Source organism: Triturus cristatus, chromosome 3_2 (assembly GCF_964204655.1).
Source record: "Triturus cristatus chromosome 3_2, aTriCri1.1, whole genome shotgun sequence".
Classification (NCBI taxonomy): Eukaryota; Metazoa; Chordata; class Amphibia; order Caudata; family Salamandridae; genus Triturus; species Triturus cristatus.
The window spans coordinates 443,941,764-443,969,396 of record NC_140584.1 but is presented as its reverse complement, the minus strand read 5'-3'; the positions used below and the strand labels follow the sequence as shown (position 1 = coordinate 443,969,396).

Sequence of the window (27,633 nt, the reverse complement as noted above, 5' to 3'; positions counted from 1 at the left end):
TTTCTTGTGAATCTGCGATTGTTGGCTGTAATTTGAGTTTTAGATGCTACATTGGGCGGAAGAGAGCTACAAACAGGTAAGTGAATGGTTTGTATACGTTTTTTTTAGTCTCGTATCAAGGTAAGTTACAGGTCTTATTAGCAAGGATTAATTTTTAGTCTGTTTATTTTATAGTAATACTGGTGTTTTGTGACGACAGTACTGTCATGTGTATTGTGTGTTATAAAATATATGAGTACGTCAGGGTGGGGCACGTTTTTGTGATGAATCTGCTGTTTTGGAAGTGTGTCATCCTTTTCTAGATCGGACGGTAGGAGTGACGCAGCTACAGACAGGTAAGTGCGAATCTTTTATACCTGTTATGTTTTATTTGAAAGTATTTTAAATGTAATTATAATCTTTGCGTTATTGGTGATGTATTTGTAATACAAGGTTATCTTATTTATTGCTGGGTGTTAGACTGCAAAGTTGATTGTGAGACAGGTTTAGTGACGAAAGTACTGTCACGTGTATTGTGTTTGATTCAATATGTGAGTACGTCAGGGTGGGGCACGTTTTTGTGATGAATCTGCTGTTTTGGAAGTGTGTCATCCTTTTCTAGATCGGACGGTAGGAGTGACGCAGCTACAGACAGGTAAGTGCGAATCTTTTATACCTGTTATGTTTGATTTGAAAGTATTTTTAATGTGATTATAATGTTTGCGTTATTGGTGATGTATTTGTAATACAAGGTTATCTTATTTATTGCTGGGTGTTAGACTGCAAAGTTGATTGTGAAACAGGTTTTGTGATGGAAGTACTGTCACGTGTATTGTGTTTGATTCAATATGTGAGTACGTCAGGGTGGGGCACGTTTTTGTGATGAATCTGCTGTTTTGGGAGTGTCTCATCCTTTTTCCGATCGGACGGTAGGCGTGACGCAGCTACAGACAGGTAAGTGCGAATCTTTTATACCTGTTATGTTCTTTTGGAAATTACTTTTACTGTGATTAGAATGTTTGTGAGTTATTGCTGATGTATTTTTATTCTAAGTTTATTCGTATTTCTTGCTGAATGTTAGAACGTTTATTTGATTGTGATACAGGTTTTGTAACGAAAGTACTGTCACGTGTATTGTGTGTTATTCAATATGTGAGTACGTCAGGGTGGGGCACGTTTTTGTGATGAATCTGCTGTTTTGGGAGTGTGTCATCCTTTTTCCGATCGGACGGTAGGCGTGACGCAGCTACAGTCAGGTAAGTGCGAATCTTTTATACCTGTTATGTTCTATTTTGAATTATTTATAATGTGATTATAGTGTTTGTGTGATTGATTATGTATTTTGGTTCAAAGCTTTTTCGTATTTATTGCTGGGTGTTAGACTGTTTATTTAATTGTCATACAGGTTTAGTGACGAAAGTACTGTCACGTGTATTGTGTTTGATTCAATATGTGAGTACGTCAGGGTGGGGCACGTTTTTGTGAGGAATCTGCTGTTTGGGAGTGTCTCATCCTTTTTTAGATCGGACGGTAGGAGTGACGCAGCTACAGACAGGTAAGTGCGAATCTTTTATATTTGTTATGTTTTATTTGAAAGAATGTTAATGTGATTATAATGTTTGAGTTATTGATGATGTATTTGTAATACAAGGTTATCTAATTTATTGCTCGGTGTTACTGTTTAGTTGCTTGTCATACAGGTTTTGTAACGGAAGTACTGTCACGTGTATTGTGTGTTCTTCAATATGTGATTACGTCAGGGTGGGGCACGTTTTTGTGATGAATCTGCTGTTTTGGGAGTGTGTCATCCTTTTCTAGATCGGACGGTAGGAGTGACGCAGCTACAGACAGGTAAGTGCGAATCTTTTATACCTGTTATGTTCTCTTGGGAATTAATTATTGCTGGATGTTAGAACGTTTATTTGATTGTGATACAGGTTTTGTCACGAAAGTACTGTCACGTGTATTGTGTGTTATTCAATATGTGATTACGTCAGGGTGGGGCACGTTTTTGTGATGAATCTGCTGTATTGGGAGTGTCATCCTTTTTCTGATCGGACGGTAGGAGTGACGCAGCTACAGACAGGTAAGTGTGAATCTTTTATTCCTTTTTAGGTTCATTCTAAAATTACGATAATTAGAATGTTGGAGAGTTATCGATGCTGTAATTTGTGGGGATGTGTTCACTTTTTTAAGGTTGTATGTTAGACGGTTTATTTCTTTGGAATACAGAATTTGTAACGGAAGTACAGTCACGTGTATTGTGTGCAATTCAATATTTGCGTACGGTGAGGGTGGGGCACGTTTTTGGGTTGAATCTGATGTGGTGGGAGTGGCACTCTTTTCTAGATCTCACGGTAGGCGGACGCAGCTACAGACAGCTAAGTTGAATTATTTGAAACGTAATATGTTCAATGTAAAATTGCGTTTACTTTGTTTGTAATGCTTGGGAGTTATCATAAGGGCACGTTTTTTAACAGAATCTGCTATTGGGGGAGAGTGACAGTCTTTTGCAGATCGCATGGTAGGTGCTACGCAGTTATAAACGGGTCACTTGAAGTTTGTTCACCAATTGTAGGCATTACCTCAGGTTGTTATTGGAATAAATTACTTTCGGTTTGTTTTCCAGGTATGCCTCTCTCTGGCCCGTTCCCGGGAACCAACGTGCTTGCACTGCTTTCCATGGGTATGTATAATGCGTTTGCCGCCTCTGTAGTAAAGCATCTTGTCTGTCCCTTATCTAACGCTTGTATTTTTACTTTTTTTTCACAGGGATTCCCCGGTCCGATCCGTCCTTGGGAAGCGTCATGCAAAGATTACTTCAGCCGGTATGTATGCTGGTGTTTGCGGATCTTTAATAAGACATCTTGTCTGATTCGTATTTCACTTAGACATTTTTTGGGGGGGTTTTACAGGGACTTCCGCGGGCCTGACTATCCCGGGCAGCATCGTGCTTTAGGAGCTTTACTCTGTAGGTATTAATCTTTTGGCGGGTCTAAGGTAAGGCATCTAAAGGTAAGTCTGTTTACTTATTTTCGTAATTTGCCTGTATTTAGAATGTTTTGTATTCGTAAAGGAGGTTTTAGCTTTACAGCGCATTTGCGGTGAATTCTCTTTGATAAAAACTTTGAACGCGGTCAGACAGGTTGGAGCCGCGTTTCCTTTTGCTGCATCGCTATCTGTCTCATGCATGCTTTCACATTCAATTCGCCAGGAATTCACACCTCCTCGCTAACGATAGCACACACTCTCAGGCAGACATTCCTTTCATCCAAGGAAGACCACCACCCAAACATTAGCATACGGCTAGACAACAACAAGATTTCACACACGTGCTGTTCGTAAACAAGTGTTACTTCTCTATTGTTATTCATTTAAAGTAACTCCCCTTTCCTCCGGTTTGACTGTACTTAAACTCAAAGAGCAGCCATTCGAAAACATTGCTTGGTTCCAGGTCATCCAGTACGAGCTAAACTATCTCTATTCCGAAAAGGTAAGCCACTTTATTTGTATTGCCGTTTTGTAAATAAACGCATTGAACGTTTTGTATCGTGTTTTGCTAATGTAAAGTGCTGGTGTTTTACTATGTTAACCTTAGCCAACATGTTGGGCGCTTTTATTGTTAGCAAAGTCCGCTCAGTATCTTGATGCCTTTCAATTTTCAAAACCGCGCTTTTATTTACTATCTGCAACGGGGAAATTGACTAACTTATATTGGGCAGGATTTAGAAGGGGCACGCACCCCATATAACCTTAATTTTTATGCTTTTTCCGGGATTATTATATACATTACGGGACCGCTTCGCCATCGTTTGGTATCTTGCTCCCTTTAATTGTCAATGCCGCGATTACTTGCATTTTAAAAAGAAAAACACTTGCTAATAAATATTTGACGAAATTTGTGAGGACCACGCACACACACCACATTACCTTGCATGCTTTTTGTGTTCGCCGCTATTAATAAATACATTACGGTACCGATTTGCTAGCGTTTCCCGTGTATTGCATACTTAGTGAAGCGCTCTCTGCATAATACACTTTCCCATGCTTTACATTTCAGACTTGCTATTGTTGTCAGGGATCGTACATTTATTAGTTAAAATACAACTTAGAATGCCTTTTGCTTTCGAATCGATGGTTACATTTTTGAGATCATTTATATTAAATACGCTTCATTTCTCTTTTCCTCGACCTGAACTGGAACAGCAGCCATTCTAGACATTACGTGGGTCATCCGGTACGAAGTATACTATCTCTATTGCAAAAAGGTAAGCAACTTCAATTGTATTGCCCTTTTTAAAATAAACTCAACGAACGTTTTCTATCGTGGATTGCTAATGACAAGTACAGTAAATTTCCAATGTTAACCTTTGCAAACATGTTATGCGCTTTATTTATTAGCAAAGTTCGCTGAGTGTCTTTATGGCTTTAAATTTTCAAAGCCGCACTTTTATTTAAAAGCTGCAACGAAAAGATGTACTAGCATATGTTAGGCAGAATTTAGAAGGGACACGCACACACACCACATTACATTAATGTTTTACCTTTCGCCGCGATTTATATATACATTACGGTACCGGCTCGCCATCGTTTGGTATCTTGCTGACTTTAAGTTTCGAAGCCGCGATTACAATCTTTTGAAAAGAAATCACTTGCTAGGAAAGATTTAACACGATTTATAAGGAGCACGCACGCACACCACGTTATTTTGCAGTTTTTGTGTCCTTGCCACTCTTACTATACACATTACGGTACGCGTGTATTGCATACTTAGTGAGGCGCACACTGCATTACAAACGTTTCCCTGGATTGCATTGCACACTTGCTCTGTTGTCCGAAATCGTACAATTATTACTTAAAATACAACTTACAATGCATTTGCCTTTCGAATAGATGGCTAGATTTCAGAAGACATTTGAATTAACTCCCTTTTATTTCTCTTTTCCTTGACCTAAACTGGGAGAGCAGACATTCAAGACATTTCGTGGGTCATCCGGTACGACCAAAACGATCTCTATTGCTATAAGGTAAGCAGCTTCTATTGTATTTCCGTTTACACAATGAACTCACTGAACGTTTTCTGTCGTGTTTGGCTAATGACAAGTGCAGTGGTTTTGCGATCTCAACCTTTGGAAACATGTTAGGCGCTTTGTAGTTACCACAGTGCGCTTCGTATCTGAATGCATTTAAACTTCCGAGCCGCGCTTTTTTGTCAAGTTTGCAATAAAATATTTGGTGAGCGTAGATTGGGCAGAATTTAGAAGGGACACACATAGACAGCACATAACCTGGATGCTTTTGGCTTTCGCCAGTATTTCGGTATACATTACGGTACCGCTTCGCCATCGTTGGGTATCCTGCTTATTTTGATTTGTAAGCGTTACGTTTAGATGCCATCATTTGTTTTTTAGCTTAAAACCGAACAGCTTTCAAAACATATTAGTCCTACTTTAACGAATGCACACGCAGTACATTGACTTGCTCTTTTTGCTTGCACCACTAATGCTAGCCTTATTACGGTAACGTTTTGCTTTAGTTTGCCACTTATTTCATCCTCACTGAAACACTCTATGCATAAGATACTTTAACATCGATTGCATTGCAAATTTGCGACTGTTGCCAGTCATCTACAATTATATGCTAGTATACAAATTTCGCACCCGCGGAATATTAATGCGCTTGATACTGTTTACATGTCTTACGACTGTTTTACTTTTGTTGGCAAAATGTGTTTTGTGATGCGAAACATTTATGTGAAATGTTTTCATATGGATGCCTCCTTTTGGATCTGACTTTTGGCCTATGATTGCAGTTATGGTGCGCGCATTCTATAGATTTGGCTTTATTTCTATTCGTTTTGCTTGACATTTGAATACATTTACCATGTTCCGGTTGGGATTCTTTGCATATGCTTTTAAGGTGCATTGTTTACGTATAGGTACCGTCTAAAACGCGTCTTTACCTTACTTAAATCTCTAACGCTTCTATGCTAATGTAACCAACTGAAACAAGTGTGTGATGAGGGGGGCGAAAAGGGGGGGAGGGGGGTTAACCTTATACTAGCAGTGACATTTTGTCATGTGCACTAATGCTAGCCTTATTACGGTAACGTTTGGCTTTAGTTTGCCACTTATTTCATCCTCACTGAAACACTCTATGCATAAGATACTTTAACAACGATTGCATTGCAAATTTGCGACTGTTGCCAGTCATCTGCAATTATATGCTAGTATACAAATTTCGCACCCGTGGAATATTAATGCGCTTGATACTGTTCGTTACATGTCTTACGACTCTTTTACTTTTGTTGGCGAAATGTGTTTTGTGATGCGAAACATTTATGTGAAATGTTTTCATGTGCATGCCTCCTTTTGGATCTGACTTTTGGCCTATGATTGCAGTTATGGTGCGCGCATTCTATAGATTTGGCTTTATTTCTATTCGTTTTGCTTGACATTTGAATACATTTACCATCTTCCGGTTGGGATTCTTTGCATATGCTTTCAAGGTGCATTGTTTACGTATAGGTACCGTCTAAAACGCGTCTTTACCTTACTTAAATCTCTAAGGCTTCTATGCTAATGGAACCAACTGAAACAAGTGTGTGATGAGGGGGGCGAAAAGGGGGGGAGGGGGGTTAAGCTTATACTAGCAGTGACATTTTGTCATGTGATGTTTGTTAGACTTTTGGAGGGGGTGGGAGGGGTTTCACAAAGTACGCTAGCGGGACGAGGTATCCTTTTCTAAATTATTTCATCGCTCCTCGAAGGTTACTTAATTTTAGTGTTTGCTGTACAAACATTGGCCTTCATGTATGTATTACCCGCAGTAATGCAGATACTACTGTGCAATTGTTTTTGGGGAATCACGCGTTGGAAAAAAATGCATTTTTTCATTCAGAACATATGGTTCATAGCTTAAAAATGTCATGCACTGTTTGGCAATTAAGTCCTGCATTGGCAGTTTTTGGTATACTACATATATATGCTCCTACTGCGCAACACTTTTTATTAACGGCTTAACTATAGACTTTCACACGCACTCCTCATCCAGTTTACACCATGCGTTCTCTGTTACACATTTTATAACATGCACTCTTATGCCTACTTTCTCCTTAATGCCCCTTTCCATTCACTCTCTACATACACACTGCTTGTGTGACTTCGCGCGTGTGCCTTGGCGCGTATAACTTAGCACGTGTCGAGATTATGTTGCATGCCCTCTGTTGCACGTGCTCTGTCACACGTTCTCTCATGCACTGATTTTACATACTCTTTACCATACTACCTGTTGCACACATTTTTATGTACATCTCCTCAACATGAACTACAGCTAATGCTTACATCTCTACTGCCTTTATCTTCAATACTAACCTTTAATATTTGTATACTACATAAATTACTCCTCTCGCTACTCCTTTATGTTTATTACACACTTTATCTTCTTTAAGCTTCTCTTTGTTTTCCATGATTTTTCATAATTTACAACTAAAAGTTGACAATAGCTAATGATGAGAAAGTGAGCATGCAGGTGAGAACCAATCTGCTAACTCAAATGGTGTGACTGACGTGAGGCTCTGCAAACTTTTTGGACAAGTTTTACCTTTTGCTATTCCTATTTTCAGCAGTAATAGCGCACACTCGCCACCATGCATTTCACATCATGCATTCTCCAAAACACACGCAACACCACACACTCTTTAGCGCACATTGAAATTCACTCTCCTCTATCCACTCTCTACAGTACACTCATTGTGTGACTTAGTGCGTGTAACTTAGCGCGTGTAACTTAGTGCGTGTAACTTAGCGCGTGTAACTTAGCGCGGGTAACTTAGCGCGTGTAACTTAGCGCATGTAACTTAGCGCGTGTAACTTAGCGCGTGTAACTTAGCGCGTGTGACGCTCTGTTGCACGCGCTCTGTTGCACGCGCTCTGTTGCACGCGCTCTGTTGCACGCGCTCTGTTGCGCGCGCTCTGTTGCACGCGCTCTGTTGCACGCGGTCTGTTGCGTGCGCTTTGTTGCACTCACTGTGTCACACGCTCTCATGCACTATCATTTCACATACTCTTTAGCATACTACTTTTTGTACACATTTTTATATACATCCCCTCAACATGCACCACAGCAAATTTACATCTCTAATGCCTTTATCTTCACTACTATCCTTTATTATTTGTACACTGCATACATTACTCTTGCTCCTGTCGCTACTCCTTTATGTATACTACACTATGCCTCTTCTTTATACTCCTCTTTGTTTCCCTTGCTTTTCTCATACTTTCAAACTATAAGTTGACAATAGCTGATGATGAGAAAGTGAGCATGCAGGTGAGAACCAATCTGCAAACTCCAATGGTGTTACTTACGTGAGGCTCTGTCAACTTTTTCTGAATTTTTTTCATTTTCCTATCCCTGTTTTCAACAGTAATTGCTCACACTCCACACCATGCATTTTGCACCATGCATTCTCAAAAACACACTTCACACCTCACACTCTTTAGCACACATTCTCATTTACACTCTTTTATCCACTCTCTACAGTACTCTCATTGTGTAACTTACCACATGTGGCTTAGCGCAGGTAACTTAGCGCAGATAAATTAGCGCATGTAACTTAGTGCATATTACAGCATGGTGCATATACTCTGTAGCACGCAGTTTAGTTACAGCCTCTATGGCACTCTCTGTACTACCAGCTCTTTACCACAGGCTCTCTGCCACACACTGTATGCCACACACTTTTGTACATGCTATCTTTTGGCAGGCGCTTTCACATACTACCTACTGTACACATTGTAATACACATCTCCTCTACATGCTGCATAGCTAATGCTTCCAACTACTACCTTTATTATCCTCCTATCCTTTACTATCAGTCAAACACTACACACACTACTTTTACTGCTCAAAACTACTTTTTCATGTATACTACATACTGTCTCTTCTTTATTCTCACCTTTTTTTCCACTTCTTTTTGGACAGTTTCAGCCTATTTGTCAAAAAAAAACAATAAACAGAAAGTGAGCATGCACGTGACAACCAATCTGCACAATGCAATGGTGTTACTTATGTAACGCACTGTCAACTTTGTGGGCAACTATTTTCTTTAGCTAGCTCAGTGTTTTCACCATTAATAGACTATTTATTTATGCGCACTCTTTCCCGCGCCCTCTTTCCCGCGCCCTCTTTCTCGCGCATTTTTTCCCGCGCCCTCTTTCCCGTGCACTTTTTCCCGCGCCCTCTTTCCCGCGCCCTCTTTCCCGCGCCCTCTTTCCCGCGCCCTCTTTCCCGCGCCCTCCTCCCCGCGCCCTCTTCCCCGCGCCCTCTTCCACACGTACTCTCAATACACATACTTTACTGCACACCATTTGTAGCACACCTCTTAAACATCGTAGCTAATGCTAGCTTTTTTTAATAGATGCATAGCCCAAACAGCACCATACATTTGGGGAAAGTGCTCCATGTAGGCATCTCCACCGTAGCACCCCAGAACGATGAAGCCCTGTAAACAAACAAAGATACACAGTTAGTTACAAAACATACAATATGCCTTACCTAAGTCCCGCAAACAACACCATACTTACAAAGGAAAAGCCTCCCTGCAAGCCACCGCACTGGAACGACCCTCACTGCTGAAGACCTGTAACGAAACAGAAAAAAAAATGAGTTACTTACAATATGCCTTACCTAAGTCCTACAAACAGCACCATACTTACCGAGGAAAGCACTCCCTGCATGCCGCTGCACCGGAATGACCCACACCGCTTAAGCTCGAGAAACAAAAAGTTAGATAAAAAGCAAGCAAACAACAAAACAGCCAAAAAACATAGCACATTGCTTGCCATACTGCTTCAGGAAGAATTTGCCTCACAGCCATAAACATAAGCCGGAAAAGGGCAAAGATAAAATAGAAGAAACATCCCCACCAGCAAATATGGGTCCGGCTGGGCAAAAGAGAAAAGTTGCAAAAAAAGACACCCATGATTCTGAAGAGCGTGGGGCAGGTTGAGGGAAACTTCCTCAACAAAAGCTTGCTATGGGAAAGGGGAGAGAAAAGAGTTGGGCCAAAAAAAGCAATACATAGATGGCTGTGCACAATCAAATAATGTATTATTGCTTTTAAAGAAATGAGCAAAATGGGAAGTTTGCATGGAGTACTTAAATTCACGATTGAATGAAGCAGTGTGTATGTGTAGGTTTGTGTAAATGCCTGTGTGACATCGTGAAAATGTGAATATAAACCACATTTGCCATTAGCTGTTGATGGGGAAGTAAGCATGCACATGCAAAACAATCGGAAAACTCGAATGGTGTTAATAACATGAGGCGCTGGCAACTTTTACGTTAGAGCAGTTGAATTTATTAGATAGCAATATAGTTTAGATTTCTACAAACAGTCTTGCGTTTGCACTGTTTACCAGACAATCTTTAACATGCACTCTTTAACATGCTATATTTTACAGAATACAATTTAAAGCGCACTTTTTTAGAGACACCTCCTCTACATATATCATACTTAATGCCTACATTTAGACTACTGTTGGTCGTTAGACGCGCCTCTTTTTAATCCTTTTTTTGGGGAACTTTCAAGCTATATGCTGCCGAATTTTAACAATGAAGAAGTGAACATACAAGTAAAGTATTTGGCAAACCTCAATAGTGTTACTGACATTAAACACTCAACACTACCAGGGGATTTGGACTTTGCCTATGTCAATTTTTCCAGCAATAATATACTTTAATCCTCTACAAACACTCTTTTGCACGCACACTGTTGCATGCGCTCTATTGCACGCGCTCTTTTGCACGCACTCTGTTGCATGCACTCTGTTGCATGCACTTCTTAAATGCTCTCTGCCATACGCTCTATCATGCACTATGCTTTTACATACTCTTTACCATACTACCTGTTGCACACATTTTTAAGAACATCTCCTCAACATACACCACATCTAATGCTTACATCACTACTGACCTTTATCCTCAACACTATCCTTTACAATTGTACACTACATACATTACTCTTACTCCTCTCGCTACTCCTTAACGTAAAAGACACACTGCCTCTTCTTTATTCTCCTCTTTGTTTTCGTTTCTTTTTCATATTTAAAACCTAAACGTTTACAATACCTGATGATGAGAAAGTGAGCATGCAGGTGAGAACCAATGTGCAAACTACAATGGTGTTACTTACGCGGTGCTCTGTCAACTTTTTATACAATTATTTCCTTTTCCTACCCCTTTTTTCAACAGAAATTGCGCACACACCACAGCATGCATTTTACACCATGCATTCTCCAAAACACACTCCACAACACACACTCTTTAGCACACATTCTCATTCACACTCTTTTAGCAACTCTCCACAGTACTCTCATTGTGTAACTTGACACATGTGGCTTAGCAACTGTGACTTAGCGCAGGTAACTTAGCGCGTGTAACTTAGCGCATATGACAACATGGTGCATATACTCTGTAGCACGCACTATATTTACAGCCTCTATGGCACTATCTGTACTACCAGCTCTTCACAACAGCCTCTCTGCCACACGCTCTATGCAACCCACTTTCCTACACGCTGTCTTTTGGCATACACTTTAACATACTACCTATTGTGCAAATTGTAATACACATCTCCTCTACATGCACCCTAGCTAATGCTTATAACTCTACTACCTTTATTATCCTCCTATCCTTTACTATCAGGCAAACACTACACACACTACTCTTACTGCTCTTTCTACTCCATGTATACTACATACTGTCTCTTCTTTATTCTCACTTTATTTTCCCCTACATTTTTGACACTTTCAGCCTATTTGTTGGCAATAACTAATGATGAGAAAGTGAGCATGCACATGACAACCAATCTGCACAATGCAATGATGTTACTTATGTAAGGCACTGTCAACTTTTTGGGAAAGTTTTTCCTTTACGTAGCTCAGTGTTTTCACCATTAATAGACTATTTCTTTATGCACCCTCTTCCCCGCCCCCTCTTCTCCGCCCCCTCTTCCCCGCCCCCTCTATCCCCGCGCCCTCTTCTCGCGCCCTTTTTCCCGCGCCCTCTTTCCCGCACCCTCTTTCCCGCCCCCTCTTCCCCGCCCCCTCTTCCCCGCCCCCTCTTTCCCCGCGCCCTCTTTCCCCGCCCCCTCTTTCCCTTTCCCTCTTTCCCCGCCCCCTCTTTCACCGCGCCCTCTTTCCCCGCGCCCTCTTTCCACGCGCCACCTTTCCACGCGCCCTCTTTCCACGCGCCCTCTTTCCACGTGCCCTCTTTCCACGCGCCCTCTTTCCACGCGCCCTCTTTCCACGCGCCCTCTTTCCACGCGCCCTCTTTCCATGCGCCCTCTTTCCTTTGCCATGCACCCTGTTGCATGCATGCTGTTGCATGCGCTCTATTGCACGCACTCTGTTGCACGCGCTCTGTTGCACGCGCTCTGTTGCACGCGCTCTGTTGCACACACTCTGTTGCACACACTCTGTTGCACACACTCTGTTGCACACACTCTGTTGCATGCACTTCTTAAATGCTCTCTGCCACACACACTCTCATGCACTATGATTTTACATAATCTTTAGCATACTACCTGTTGCACACATTTTTAGGTACATCTTCTCAACATGCACCACAGCTAATGCTTACATCTCTACTGTCTTTATCCTCACTACTATCCTTTAAAATTGTACTGTACATACATTACTCTTACTCCTCTCGCTACTCCTTGACGTATGACACACTGCCTCTTCTTTACTCTCCTCTTTGTTTTCCTGGCTTTTTCAAACTTTGAACCTTTAAGTTGACAATAGCTGATGATGAGAAAGTGAGCATGCAGGTGAGAACCAATCTGCAAACTCCAATGGGGTTACTTACGTGAGGCTCTGTCAACTTTTTCTCAAAGTTTTTCAGTTTCCTATCCCTGTTTTTAATTGTAATAGCACACACTGCTTTTTACACCATGCATTCTCTATTATACATTCTGTACCACACACTCTTTAGCACACATTCTCATTCACACTCTTTTAGCCACTCTCTACAGTACTCTCATTGTGTAACTTGACACATGTGGCTTAGCAACTGTGACTTAGCGCAGGTAACTTAGCGCGTGTAACTTAGCGCATATGACAACATGGTGCATATACTCTATAGCACGCACTATATTTACAGCCTCTATGGCACTCTCTGTACTACCAGCTCTTTACCACAGCCTCTCTGCCACACGCTCTATGCAATACACTTTCCTACACGCTGTCTTTTGGTATGCACTTTAACATACTAGCTACTGTGCAAATTGTAATACACATCTCCTCTACATGCACCCTAGCTAATGCTTACAACTCTACTACCTTTATTATCCTCCTAGCCTTTACTATCAAGCAAACACTACACACACTACTCTTACTGCTCTTTCTACTCCATGTATACTACATACTGGCTCTTCTTTATTCTCACTTTATTTTCCCCTACATTATTCACACTTCCAGCCGGTTTGTTGGCAATAACTAATGATGAGAAACTGAGCATGCACATGACAACCAATCTGCACAATGCAATGATGTTACTTATGTAAGGCACTGTCAACTTTTTGGGAAAGTTTTTCCTTTACGTAGCTCAGTGTTTTCACCATTAATAGACTATTTCTTTATGCACCCTCTTCCCCGCCCCCTCTTCTCCGCCCCCTCTTCTCCGCCCCCTCTTCCCCGCCCCCTCTTCCCCGCCCCCTCTTCCCCGCCCCCTCTATCCCCGCGCCCTCTTCTCGCGCCCTTTTTCCCGCGCCCTCTTTCCCGCACCCTCTTTCCCGCCCCCTCTTCCCCGCCCCCTCTTCCCCGCCCCCTCTTTCCCCGCGCCCTCTTTCCCCGCCCCCTCTTTCCCTTTCCCTCTTTCCCCGCCCCCTCTTTCACCGCGCCCTCTTTCCCCGCGCCCTCTTTCCACGCGCCATCTTTCCACGCGCCCTCTTTCCACGCGCCCTCTTTCCACGTGCCCTCTTTCCACGCGCCCTCTTTCCATGCGCCCTCTTTCCACGCGCCCTCTTTCCACTCGCCCTCTTTCCACGCGCCCTCTTTCCATGCGCCCTCTTTCCTTTGCCATGCACTCTGTTGCATGCATGCTGTTGCATGCGCTCTATTGCACGCACTCTGTTGCACGCGCTCTGTTGCACGCGCTCTGTTGCACGCGCTCTGTTGCACACACTCTGTTGCACACACTCTGTTGCACACACTCTGTTGCACACACTCTGTTGCATGCACTTCTTAAATGCTCTCTGCCACACACACTCTCATGCACTATGATTTTACATAATCTTTAGCATACTACCTGTTGCACACATTTTTAGGTACATCTTCTCAACATGCACCACAGCTAATGCTTACATCTCTACTGTCTTTATCCTCACTACTATCCTTTAAAATTGTACTGTACATACATTACTCTTACTCCTCTCGCTACTCCTTGACGTATGACACACTGCCTCTTCTTTACTCTCCTCTTTGTTTTCCTGGCTTTTTCAAACTTTGAACCTTTAAGTTGACAATAGCTGATGATGAGAAAGTGAGCATGCAGGTGAGAACCAATCTGCAAACTCCAATGGGGTTACTTACGTGAGGCTCTGTCAACTTTTTCTCAAAGTTTTTCAGTTTCCTATCCCTGTTTTTAATTGTAATAGCACACACTGCTTTTTACACCATGCATTCTCTATTATACATTCTGTACCACACACTCTTTAGCACACATTCTCATTCACACTCTTTTAGCCACTCTCTACAGTACTCTCATTGTGTAACTTGACACATGTGGCTTAGCAACTGTGACTTAGCGCAGGTAACTTAGCGCGTGTAACTTAGCGCATATGACAACATGGTGCATATACTCTATAGCACGCACTATATTTACAGCCTCTATGGCACTCTCTGTACTACCAGCTCTTTACCACAGCCTCTCTGCCACACGCTCTATGCAATACACTTTCCTACACGCTGTCTTTTGGTATGCACTTTAACATACTAGCTACTGTGCAAATTGTAATACACATCTCCTCTACATGCACCCTAGCTAATGCTTACAACTCTACTACCTTTATTATCCTCCTAGCCTTTACTATCAAGCAAACACTACACACACTACTCTTACTGCTCTTTCTACTCCATGTATACTACATACTGGCTCTTCTTTATTCTCACTTTATTTTCCCCTACATTATTCACACTTCCAGCCGGTTTGTTGGCAATAACTAATGATGAGAAAGTGAGCATGCACATGACAACCAATCTGCACGATGCAATGATGTTACTTATGTAAGGCACTGTCAAATTTTTGGGACAGTTTTTCCTTTAGATAGCTCAGTGTTTTCACCATTAATAGACTATTTCTTTATGCACCCTCTTTCCCCGCGCCCTCTTTCCCCGCGCCCTCTTTCCCCGCGCCCTCTTTCCCCGCGCCCTCTTTCCCCGCGCCCTCTTTCCCCGCGCCCTCTTTCCACGCGCCCTCTTTCCACGCGCCCTTTTTCCACGCGCCCTCTTTCCACGCGCCCTCTTTCCTTTGCCATGCGCTCTGTTGCATGCATGCTGTTGCATGCGCTCTATTGCACGCGCTCTGTTGCACACTCTCATGCACTATAATTATACATAATCTTTACCATACTACCTGTTGCACGCATTTTTGTGTACATCTTCACAACATGCACCAGAGCTAATGCTTACATCTCTACTGTCTTTATCCTCACTACTATCCTTTAAAATTGTACTGTACATACATTACTCTTACTCCTCTCGCTACTTCTTGACGTATGACACACTGCCTCTTCTTTACTCTCCTCTTTGTTTACCTAGCTTTTTCAAACTTTAAACCTTTAAGTTGACAATAGCTGATGATGAGAAAGTGAGCATGCAGGTGAGAACTAATCTGCAAACTCCAATGGGGTTACTTACGTGAGGCTCTGTCAACTTTTTCTCAAAGTTTTTCAGTTTGCTGTCCCTGTTTTCAACTGTAATAGCACACACTGGCCACAATGCTTTTTACACCATGCATTCTCTATTACACATTCTGTACCACACACTCTTTAGCATACATTCTCATTCACAATCTCTTCCATCTACTCTTTACAGCACACACATTCTGTGACTTCACACATGTGGCATGACACGTGTTACTTTGCGCCTCTGCCTTAGCCCCTGTACCTTAGCGCATGCACCAATATGTTGCATAATTCCGTGCTGCAGACTACCATGGGATGAATTATGTGAAGCACTGACAAGTTTTATTGCCTTTGTTTTTGTACCGTACTGTTTGTCTTTTTTAATGAAACTATTTAAATATTTTACTCTAAGAAAAACACTCTACTACTCTTTTCTTCACATTCGGCTACACATTCTCGATGTACACTTTTTTGGCTACACATTGTCTACACTATGCTACATTTCACAACACTTTTTCTACCATACTCGACAGAAACCTTACACTACAAACCATCTCCATATTATTGCATCTGTATTGCTCTTTAGGATACAATTTCTACTTGTGTTTTCCCTCTATTACATCTACCAACTTTATGAGCCATGCAAAAATTACTTAATTTCGTTACTATTGACAACTTACTGTATATTACTATGCTAAATCAACATTAATACTTGTTTTTATTCTTCCATAGATAACTGTGAGAAGTTGCGCAATCTTTTTCAAGGCATCAAGGTGAAAGTATCTTAATTTATTGTTGATACACCAGCCTATGGTGAAAACAAATCAGTTGGGATCATTAGAATATATATATATTTTTTTTTAAACATACTCATTGTTTTCAGCATGCATAACCTCTGTTAGCGATAGCTATAGGCTGTTGAGAAAGTCTAGTGCTTACAAATCCGTAAACATCATTCACAGGCTATTTAAGAAACACTGAGCTTTGCTTAAAGCACAACCTTCATGGAAACACTACAAGCGTATAGAAACACACAACAAATGCATGCTTAGAAAACACTTCTATTCATTTTAGAATCCTATGCATATAGCATAAATTTAATGCAGTATACATCTAACCTATCTCACACAAATTAGTTTGCTGAACAGCATCTATTTATTACTTACTGTTATTAGCAGCACAAGGGAAGTTGCATGAACCTTGTATAGCTATACAAATAAATAGTAACTACTCAGAAAAGTTAGAAAGTGTATATAAATTTTAATATATGCTAGTTAGCATTATACTTGTATAGAAGCATACAGATATATAGTCCATACAAGAAACTTACAACACTAAAATACAGCATCCAAAGAACGCTACAATACAAACCTATAATAGGTAGTTTAATACCGGCAGTTTATTTGAACAATATTTTTGTGTCGCTATTAATATCATGGAAATACTGCAGGCAGCTTATCATCAAGGGCATAACAAATTTTCTCCTACTTCGCGGGGCATCCAATGTTTGCCAAACAGCACATTCGCAATCATACACAATAGCTACAAACCTGCTAATACATGGACTGTAGAAGATTTACATGCCATTATGGACTTAGGGGATGCTTTATATATAGATATGCATTCCATAAATCAAGAACAGCTTCTGCATCCTGATGATTTACCAAATTATATCCAACACAATGACACTATCTATTCGCTTAAGCTTAAACAACCTTCTTATGGGGATATACTGAAACAGTTTGACCCATCGTCGCCAAATATGCAAACAGTATTGAGAGCTGCACTCAATTTGCATTGCGGTGTTTTACTTTGCATGGATATGTATGTTATAGCTATTATGCACAGTGAACATTCATACTTTGTATTTGACTCGCATAGCCGCGACACCACAGGAATGCCTCACCCAAATGGGACATGTATTACCATACAAATATCATTTGAAGGGCTTATACAGTGCATAACAAATCTGGCATATAGTCTAAAGCGACCCAATAGTAATTACTTACCATATGAATTAACTCCAATAGATATAATTCCAATTAAAAAAGATTCACTACATAAGGCAATGCTCATAGCAGAAAAAAATTCAAGTGCCATATTACACAAGCATATTTATGTGCATTCTACTAAAGCATGTACAGATTTATTCACACACACATTAAGAACTCGCATAGAAAATGAAAGAGATTGCCTCCAAAGATCAAAGGCAGGTACTCTTCGGCCATCAACATCATTAGCTACTGATCAGCATATTCCCCCCTCAAAAAATTGCATTGTGCCTATAACAACTGCACAACTGACGCTACCTACCTGCACTAGCATAGATACAACAGAATATGCAAGTAACTCACATAATACTCCGACATACGCAAATATACTTAGAAATACACTTAGACACAACACAAGAGTCACGAGTTGTGATACAAAAAACATACAGACACAAAACATCACAGGCTCAACAAGTGATTTGCATAATAACGCATATATACAAAGCTCCCATCCTACAAACAAACCTAACACTCAGGGTAACAAAATACTTAGCCCAAAAAGTAACCCCAAGACTATATTGTCCAAAATGCATATTAACATCAAGAACAACATAGAACAAACTTTTTGGCCACAAACACAACAACATATAAATGTCATAAATAGTACAGACAAACAGCAAACACAAACAAATCTTACACTACCATCAAGGTGTACACAATCTATACAAAATAGTCTATTTGCTATTCTACATAACTACTGTAAACCCGCACATAGTTGGGATAGTCAAGACTTGCAATCTATTATGGGACTTGGAAATGCACTATATATTGAAATGCAGTCAATTAATAAAGAAAATTGTATGCAACCACAATATTTACCCAATTACATAGAGCACAATAGCGTTATATATGCAATTAAGCAAAAAAAGAGCATAACGATGGAGGAAAAGCAAACAGAAATGCAAAATGCAAGGCTTTTGAGAACCCTTACTTCAATGCATTTTAACAATGGTATATTGATTTGTTTTAATGCATACACTATTTCAATATTCAAAACGATTCATGCATACTTTGTATTTAATTCAAATAGCCAAAATGAGGAATTAATACCTCCTGCTAAGGGGACCTCTATTGCTTTACAAATCAAATCACCTGAGCAGGTTATTGATTACATCAGAACGTTGGCTCTCCAGAACAAAGTGCCACATTCATTAAGTTTTACTTTATACTTCACTCCAGTTACAGTACGCAAAATTAGCAAATTGTCACTTGAGACAACACAAAGAAAACATAGAGAGAAAAAAGTTACACCTATAAGAGACATGTATATCCATACTACTAAGTTAACTCTACATGCCTCTATACATATCACACCTATAGAGTTACAACTAGAAAATACAATTACAGAAACACTCAACAGCGATAGGCAAATGCATACAGAGAATTCCACAACCACAAGTCATATTGAATCTATCATCGCTATTAACAATCCCAATCCAATAACAAACACATTTACACATAATGCTGGGATTCACAATGAACCAAATGCAATAGAAGTACAACCAAATAACTGTAACAGAAAAAGATTGCATGCACAAGAAACAGAAAATACACTTAATGCCACAAATATAACATCTTTGACAAATGCCACAATTAGTACTTTCCATGCACAAATTAAATATGGCCCAGAGTATGCTTGCACTATTTGCAATCAGTTATGGCATAAACAAAGTTTGCAAACAACGCACAAGTTAAAAAAAAGGGCTAAATTCATAGAATGTAACATTAGTCAATATCGAACAGAAGATATATGCCGGACATGTTACCAATATATTGCCAAGGACAAAATACCACCATGTTCTTTCTATAATGGGATGACATTTCCTGATATCCCACCTGAATTACACTTGCATAATTTAGAAGAGAGATTAGTATTGCCAAGAATACCTTTTTTACAAATCAGAACGCTGCCGCGAGGCTTCCAAAAATCTCTCTCAGGTGCAGTAGTTAACGTTCCTGCCGATGTTATGACAACTGTAACTGTTTTACCAAGACAAATTAATGATAACATGACGATTCCAATAAAATTAAAACGCAAATTAAGCTATAAATCCTATACCCATTTCGAAAATGTAAGGCCAAACAAAGTAAAGCGTGCAGCTCTATATTTAGCAACTACTAGCAGTATGTTCCAAGAATATGGAGTCACTGTTAATAAAGATTGGGAATATACACCAGAGAATATGCCACCTTGTAATGACACTTCTGATGCAAACAATACATCAGATTCATCAGACAACATTGCAGCTGGGAATTTAGATACTATGCTAACTAATGAAACTATAACTACAGAAAGCATTAACATTATTAACTTAGCACCTGCAGAATATAACACACCAAGGGGTCTATATGAAGACAAAGATTCGGAATATTTAGCTTTCCCCACTATTTTTTGTGGGAAGCGAAGGCCAACAAACAAAGAAAGGCATGTACCAATACATTACAGTACAATATGTCAATGGGAATTAAGAAGTTATGATTTAAGAGTAGCAAAGTCCATGACAAATGTTTTCTTCAAATTGAAAAAGTTGCATATTAAGCAAATACAGAGCAAAATATACATCTCACTTAGAAAATATTTTACCAATGGTAACATTATTACAGCAAAAGACATCAAACAAAAATTAGGTAGCATTTTCCAATTTAATGAGGGATATAAAATACTAAAAACAATACGTGGCTCACCACCATATTGGGAGCAATGCAAAAAAGACTTATTTGCTATGATAAGACAATTAGGGATACCAACATTTTTTTTAACATTATCAGCAGCAGAAACTAAATGGTATCATTTAATCAACATACTATTACGCACAGAAGAAGAATTAAAAAAAAATGTCATGGGAGGGAAAATGCAAATTAATACAGAGAAATCCCATTACTTGTGCCCGACATTTTGACTTTCAAGTTAGAAAATTCTTTAATTGTATATTACTGCATAAAAGTAACCCAATTGGCAAGGTGATAGATTACTTTTATAGAGTAGAATTTCAACAAAGAGGATCACCACATATACATGCTATAATATGGATTGAAAGAGCTCCACAGTATGAAACTTCAGAAGTTACTACTGTTACAGCTTTTATAGATAAATATATAACCTGTGCAAAACAACAAGATACAAATATCGAGCCTTTATTGCCACTACAAAAGCATGGTCATACCAAAAATTGTCGTATTAAACATAAAAGAACATGCAAATACCAGTACCCAAAATATCCAATGCCAGAAACTTTTATACTGGAACCATTACCACTAGACAAAACTGATCAAGAGCTCTTACAGAAAATCGAACTAATCCACCTAACTATGAACACGCAAGAGTTCTCACATTATTCCTTTGAACAGTTTTTAGATACAATGAAACTAGATCTAAGTCAATATGTTAGATGTATACGCTGCATTATAGAAAAAAATACAATTTTCCTAAAAAGAACACCAGCTGAATGCTTTATTAATAACTACAATACGACAATTTTACAAGCATGGCAAGCAAACATTGATATACAATACATCTTAGACGCATATGCATGTGCCGTACATATAGTATCATATATTAGTAAATCACAGCGTGGAATGAGCAAGTTGATTGCACAAGCAGCAAAAGAAGTTTATCACAATCCAAGCATAAAAGAGCAGCTTAAGCATATAGGTAACAAATTCCTAAACTGTACAGAAATAAGCGCGCAAGAAGCAGCCTATCTTATACTTCAAATTCCTTTACGCAAAAGTTCTAGATCGTATGTTTTCATTAATACAAGCCCTCCAGAAAAGCGTACCTACTTATTAAAAGACATTGAGACTATAAATTTGTTACCTGATACATCCAATCAAATACAATATGATAATGTAATAGTAAAGTACAGCAAACGTCCTACAGATTTGGAAACGTGTACATTAGCTGACTATGCATCTATGTATCATGGAAATCATAAAAATAGAAAGCAGAAAAATGCAACAGACCATGATAATTTCCCCACCGAAAACAACTTTTATAGCTCGGATGAGGAAGAACTTGAAATTAATATACCAAATAAAACTGCAGAAACAGATTATACAAAGCGGCAAAAACAAAAAATAATTCGATATTGCAGGTTTAATAAAAAAAAATGACCCTGAAAATTATTACAGAGAATTGCTAATGCTTTATTATCCCTGGAGAGTAGAAAATCAAATTATTGGTAATAAGGAAACATATTATGAAAAATACCTAGAACTTCAAAATATAGTTGACGCTAATCATACTAAGTATAATAGGCATAATACCCCTTTAACACCTAATGCCAATGGAGACTGTACATTGGACGCATTACTTATACCTCCAATGGATATAGAAACTGACGAAAACATTTGTCCTGAAGTTCAAACAAATGAACCACTATTATATGACTTATCATTTGATTTAGGCATTAGAAGTACAAGTAATGATGAACTTTTAACCAATAATATAATGCCAGATGACCAATATCACAGTTTGATGCAAAATCTTACAAATGAGCAACTTAACTTTATATACCATCACTTGCATTGGATAAAAACCAAAGAAACACCTTGCTATACGTTTTGCACAGGTGGTGCAGGAGTAGGGAAAAGCTTCCTTATAACAGCCCTTGACCAAACATTACTACGCTATTACAATACCAAAGCAGGGGAAAATCCTGATAACATTTATGTATTGCTTACAGCTCCAACAGGCAAAGCAGCACATAACATCCATGGTAAAACGCTACATAGTACATTCAAAATACCAGTTTCGCAATCGCTATCTCATAAACCACTCACTCATGAGAACAGGAGTGCACTTCAAAATGAATTATTGCATCTTAAATTCCTAATAATTGATGAAATATCAATGGTAGGGGCAAATCTTTTCAATTTTATACATAACAGGTTACAAGAAATTAAAATGTCCAAACTCCCTTTTGGTGGGATATCCATATTAGCTATTGGAGATTTTTATCAGTTAAAACCAGTATTTGACACATACATATTTGAAAATTCTAGGCATTCATACAGACCAGTAAGTACAAATTTATGGCAAACACACTTTAAGTTGTTTGAATTAACAAAAATTATGAGACAGCTAAACGACTTACCATTTGCTCAATTACTAAATAGATTAAGAGAAGGAAAACAAACTAATGACGATATTATACAAATACAAACAGGCGAGCAAGACCCACCCCAAAACATTACCAAAACCATCCCTTATATAATGGCAACAAACAAAGAGGTTAATAATATTAATAATGAAGTTTTGTTACAACATATAACAAAATACCCTGTATACACATCAACCGCAATAGATACAGTTGCATCTGACCTAAGCGAAATTGTAAAAAAAAAATACTAATGCAATTACCTGCAGATGCAACTAAGACCATGGGCCTGCCATTTATATTGCATATTGCATTAAAATTACGATACGATCTAACATGCAATATCAATGTTAACGATGGCTTAACAAATGGTGCAACAGGTATAGTTGAATTAGTAGAAACTATCAATAGCATTCCAAATGTGATATGGATTCTTTTTGATAAAGAAAATGTTGGCAAATTAACAAGACAGGAAAATAGGCACATATATCACAGTAACATTTCACCTCATTGGACACCAATTCATGTTATCTCTAGACATTTTCAATTTACACAAAAATTTATAACAATAATACGCAAGCAATTCCCACTACGCCAATCATCTGCACGTACTATACATAGAACACAAGGAGAAACTATTGAACCACTTTACATCCATTTTAACAATAGTAAAATACATCATTTGCATTATGTTGCTTTAAGCAGAGCAAAATCATTAGAAAACATATATATTAAAAACTTTCAGCAGGACAAAATAGTTGTCCACCCAAAGGTTCATGAAGAAATGGCCCGCTTAAGGACAGATATGCTATTAGAAATATCAGTACCACAATTATGTAATTATCTGCTAAACTTTAATGTTATTGTACACAACATACGTTCACTACAAAAAAATCACAAAGCTATACAAGCCGACACAAATATCATGAAGGCAGATATTATATGTCTCAATGAAATAAACACAACTAGGGAAGGGAACAGTCATTCATTATATATTGACCACTATCATCTGATGCTATTTGATAAATTCCATAATCAAAATACCAAGCATGGGATTGCTATTTATTACAAGAAAAATATTTGCCTTTTGCCAATTTATGAAACACAGCATGAAATTGACATTTTACATTTTACTTTAATTATAAAGAATTGTGATTACTTATTTGTGATAATATACAAACCACCACATGTACAACTACAAAAACTTTTTCAAGTGTTAACTAGCGTATTGAGCTTCTACCCAAACTACAAATATATAATAATGGGCGACTTCAACATAGATTTAGCACAAGTATCACATAATGCAACACTACTTTTAGAATACATGCAAAACCAATTTCAATGTCACCAAAAAATACAAAACTACACAACAGACTACAATTCAACCTTAGACCATATATATGTTAATGAAGAGATAACTCACTTTGGTATACTAGAGTCCTACTATAGCGATCACAAAGCATTATGGGTAGCTATTTAATAAGCTGAAATTATCAATTGGTATGTTATTTTGCTTTAGGAATTTGCTTTCTTTACATGCTAGATTCAGAAAGTCTACTTACATTATTTGTCTCGTTGCAGATGATTTCTATACAAGAAATTAAGGAAACCAAACACAAGGAAAGCAAACCGTATCAAAAAGCAATACGAGCAAACATAGTCAAATGCTCTGCAAAAACACATTACAAAAACGCTAAGCAAGAAAATAAGATTTTATTCCACATTGCTCTTGCTGATGAAAGTGGGTCAATTAAAGGAACTTGCTACAATGATGATTTTTTCAAGCTAACAAAAGAAGGGAATGGAATTATAATTCGGAATTTTATAAACAAGAACAATGTCATCATCTTAACGAAACAAACAAAGATTTCGAGAATGCCACCATTAACGCTCCCGGAAACAATAACCCAAGAAGCAGTATATTTGCTACAGCCGCCTGCACCCCCAGTTTCTCCAATAAAAACTATAAGGAAAGCTAATTTACGGACATTGATGAGCATATTAGGGACAATATCTGAGGTACGTATCATAAAAAAATTAAGGTGCTTATTAACTATTGCATGTAGTAGTCTGTAAACTTACATACTATCAGCAACACTATCTGCCACACACACTTTGTAATAACATTCTTCAAACCACTATACCATACATTCTATAACACATTTAGTAACTGCAACTCTTTAAAACACACACTATTAGCAGCACACTTTACTATAAACTATATACAACACTCACTACAACACACATACTATCTACAAACATTTCAAGTAATAGCTGTTACTTACTCCGTTTACACACACCACAAGGTTACATATAGTTAAAAACGGACACTCTCTATCTCATTCATTGCTACTTAAACTTTGCCAATACTCTGTAGTACAATCTACTACAAGCATACAACAATTTTTTATAGAGAAATAACATCTAAAGGCTATATTTAGGACTAATCGATGTAGAAACTCAAATAGAATACACAACATTGCTGCTAATAGCACTATACTTACTGCACAACACATACAATATCCTAGCAACTCTATTCGCTCATTTTACAATCTAAATTATATTTAACTAATATAATTTACGAAAAAAACATTAAAATCTGTAAAAATACACATCGGACAATAAATGCACTGTAAAGTGTTGATTACATGGAACAGTCCCACAAGTTTCAAACATATGTAAAGTATTTTTACTATTTATTTGAAACACTTGTAAAAATGATAGCTATACAAAATATCATCATCTACTCTTTTATGTGCACTCTCCTACAAATTATATCATATATATACTTCCATACAAAAGTCTCTAACGCACACTCTCTAACATACACACTGTAGCACACACTATTACACAACTAATACACCACACCAATCAACAAACTTTTCACTCGCATGTTCTCTCCAATAAACAAAGATACAGCACAAGTGTATATTATCTATGCAAGAACCAATAACAATGATTGTTTATCAAATTTAACAGGAGGAAGAAACCAAAACTGTATTCATTGGAGGGCAAGAAACAAAACTAAAATCAATAACAGTAAACGATGCAACAGACTCAGTGAAAATAACACTGTGGAGAGACGCAGCGGACTTTCCCATCGAACTTGGGAGCTACATAAAAATAACCCATCTGACAGTGCATGAATTTAACAACGAAAAAATATTGAATTCTACTCGGAATACACAATTGCAAGTAAGTACAAAGTAAAAAGACAATGCTAAACACAAAAAATGTATTCTTTGCAAAGAACTTACTTACACATCTAGAACAGAAGACTCATTAAATTCACCATTTTTATATCACGCGTAGTAACATCAGTTGCTCTTTTTTCAACATACAATTTGTGATTCTACACATAACTCTCGTACACATAGATAAAACACCAAAATACTATATCGCCTTTAAATACATGCATATACATTCATACAAAACACTCTCGAAATATCACAAACAACTTTTCAGTTTACCTTTCCTACAGCTCAACACCTAACGACAAACTGCAAAACATGTAGGTGAATACATTGCAAATCATACTACACCTTTCGGTATAATAATTTTGCACACATTTTAAAATGCTAGTCCATAACCATGCCATATTAACTATTTTAGTCCATATCTACACCTTACCTACGAACACATGGAAACATAAAATATCTTACTTTATATATAGCACTAACTTTCTATCAGAATAGCACCAGAATCATACATTACTACATCTCAAGCAAAGCAACATCCAACTCTCTATCTATGTCTATATTCACCTTTTGGGAATACATACTAATCAAAAACTGCCTTAAATGCACTTTTCGATTTTACATTACCTATTACTTAACTTGGAGTTTATTTGCACTCTCTCAATACTTTCCTGTGCATATTCGAATTCTATTGCAAATTTATTTTTCACATAATGTGCTATATAAACATACATTTCTATAAATATCTGTCACCTTTAGATCATCTTGCATTACATTTAGAAACACTCTGCATCAAACAAAATCCAACACCGCCATAGGTACGAACACATAAGTACGCACTTTGGGTCTTTGCCTTCAACTACATTTTTCACATTCTCTGAACCGCGCAGAACAAATGCAATTCACAGAAAAATCTTGAATAAATTCCTTCAGCATCTATAGAAATTTTTTATTTCTCTGAAAAGCACGTTAAAATATAGAAAAAAAAAGATATACAGTAAAAAATGGGTTTCATAACAGATGTTTTTTTCTTTTTGCAGAAAATTGAGCCACCCCAAGAACAACTGTAGATAACTATATATGGACTCGAAAATACCACTCAGGAAAAAAGCACCATTACCATACAAATTCAAGATAATGAACATTTAAAATCTGTACAAATAAGCAATACGCTTTTAATGGACCACCTACAAATTCCAGCAGATATTGAGGACTTTGCAGAGGCTCTTATGCCACACCTACCGAAAACACTAAATATAATATTTCAAAATGAACACATTGTCGAAATTCTCGACGAAGATTAAATTATGCAATATGCAAAAAGAAAACTACTTTTGTAACTTTGAATAAAATGGATACATACAAAATAAATATTTTAGTTAATAAAAATCTTAAATCAC

The 27,633-nt window shown here is 38.2% G+C and overlaps 1 protein-coding gene across 3 annotated transcripts; it reads left to right on the top strand.

Annotated features, from left to right (window-relative positions):
* The first annotated feature begins 1,935 nt into the window (after nucleotides 1-1,935).
* On the top strand, nucleotides 1,936-27,633 carry LOC146857506 (uncharacterized). Of its 3 annotated transcripts, XM_085648038.1 has the most exons (8): nucleotides 1,936-2,665; nucleotides 2,752-2,807; nucleotides 2,895-4,247; nucleotides 4,948-5,006; nucleotides 16,619-16,659; nucleotides 24,618-25,055; nucleotides 26,016-26,231; nucleotides 27,274-27,633. In XM_085648038.1, exons 6-8 carry the CDS (start codon nucleotides 24,618-24,620, stop codon nucleotides 27,301-27,303), a joined length of 684 nt encoding a protein of 227 aa, XP_085504164.1. In that variant the 5' UTR covers nucleotides 1,936-2,665; nucleotides 2,752-2,807; nucleotides 2,895-4,247; nucleotides 4,948-5,006; nucleotides 16,619-16,659; the 3' UTR covers nucleotides 27,304-27,633. The 3 variants fall into 3 exon arrangements, with proteins under 3 accessions (XP_085504164.1, XP_085504165.1, XP_085504163.1); XM_085648039.1 differs by lacking the exons at nucleotides 1,936-2,665; nucleotides 2,752-2,807 and having other exon boundaries at nucleotides 3,113-3,472; nucleotides 4,186-4,247; XM_085648037.1 differs by lacking the exons at nucleotides 1,936-2,665; nucleotides 2,752-2,807; nucleotides 2,895-4,247; nucleotides 4,948-5,006; nucleotides 16,619-16,659 and having other exon boundaries at nucleotides 23,737-25,055.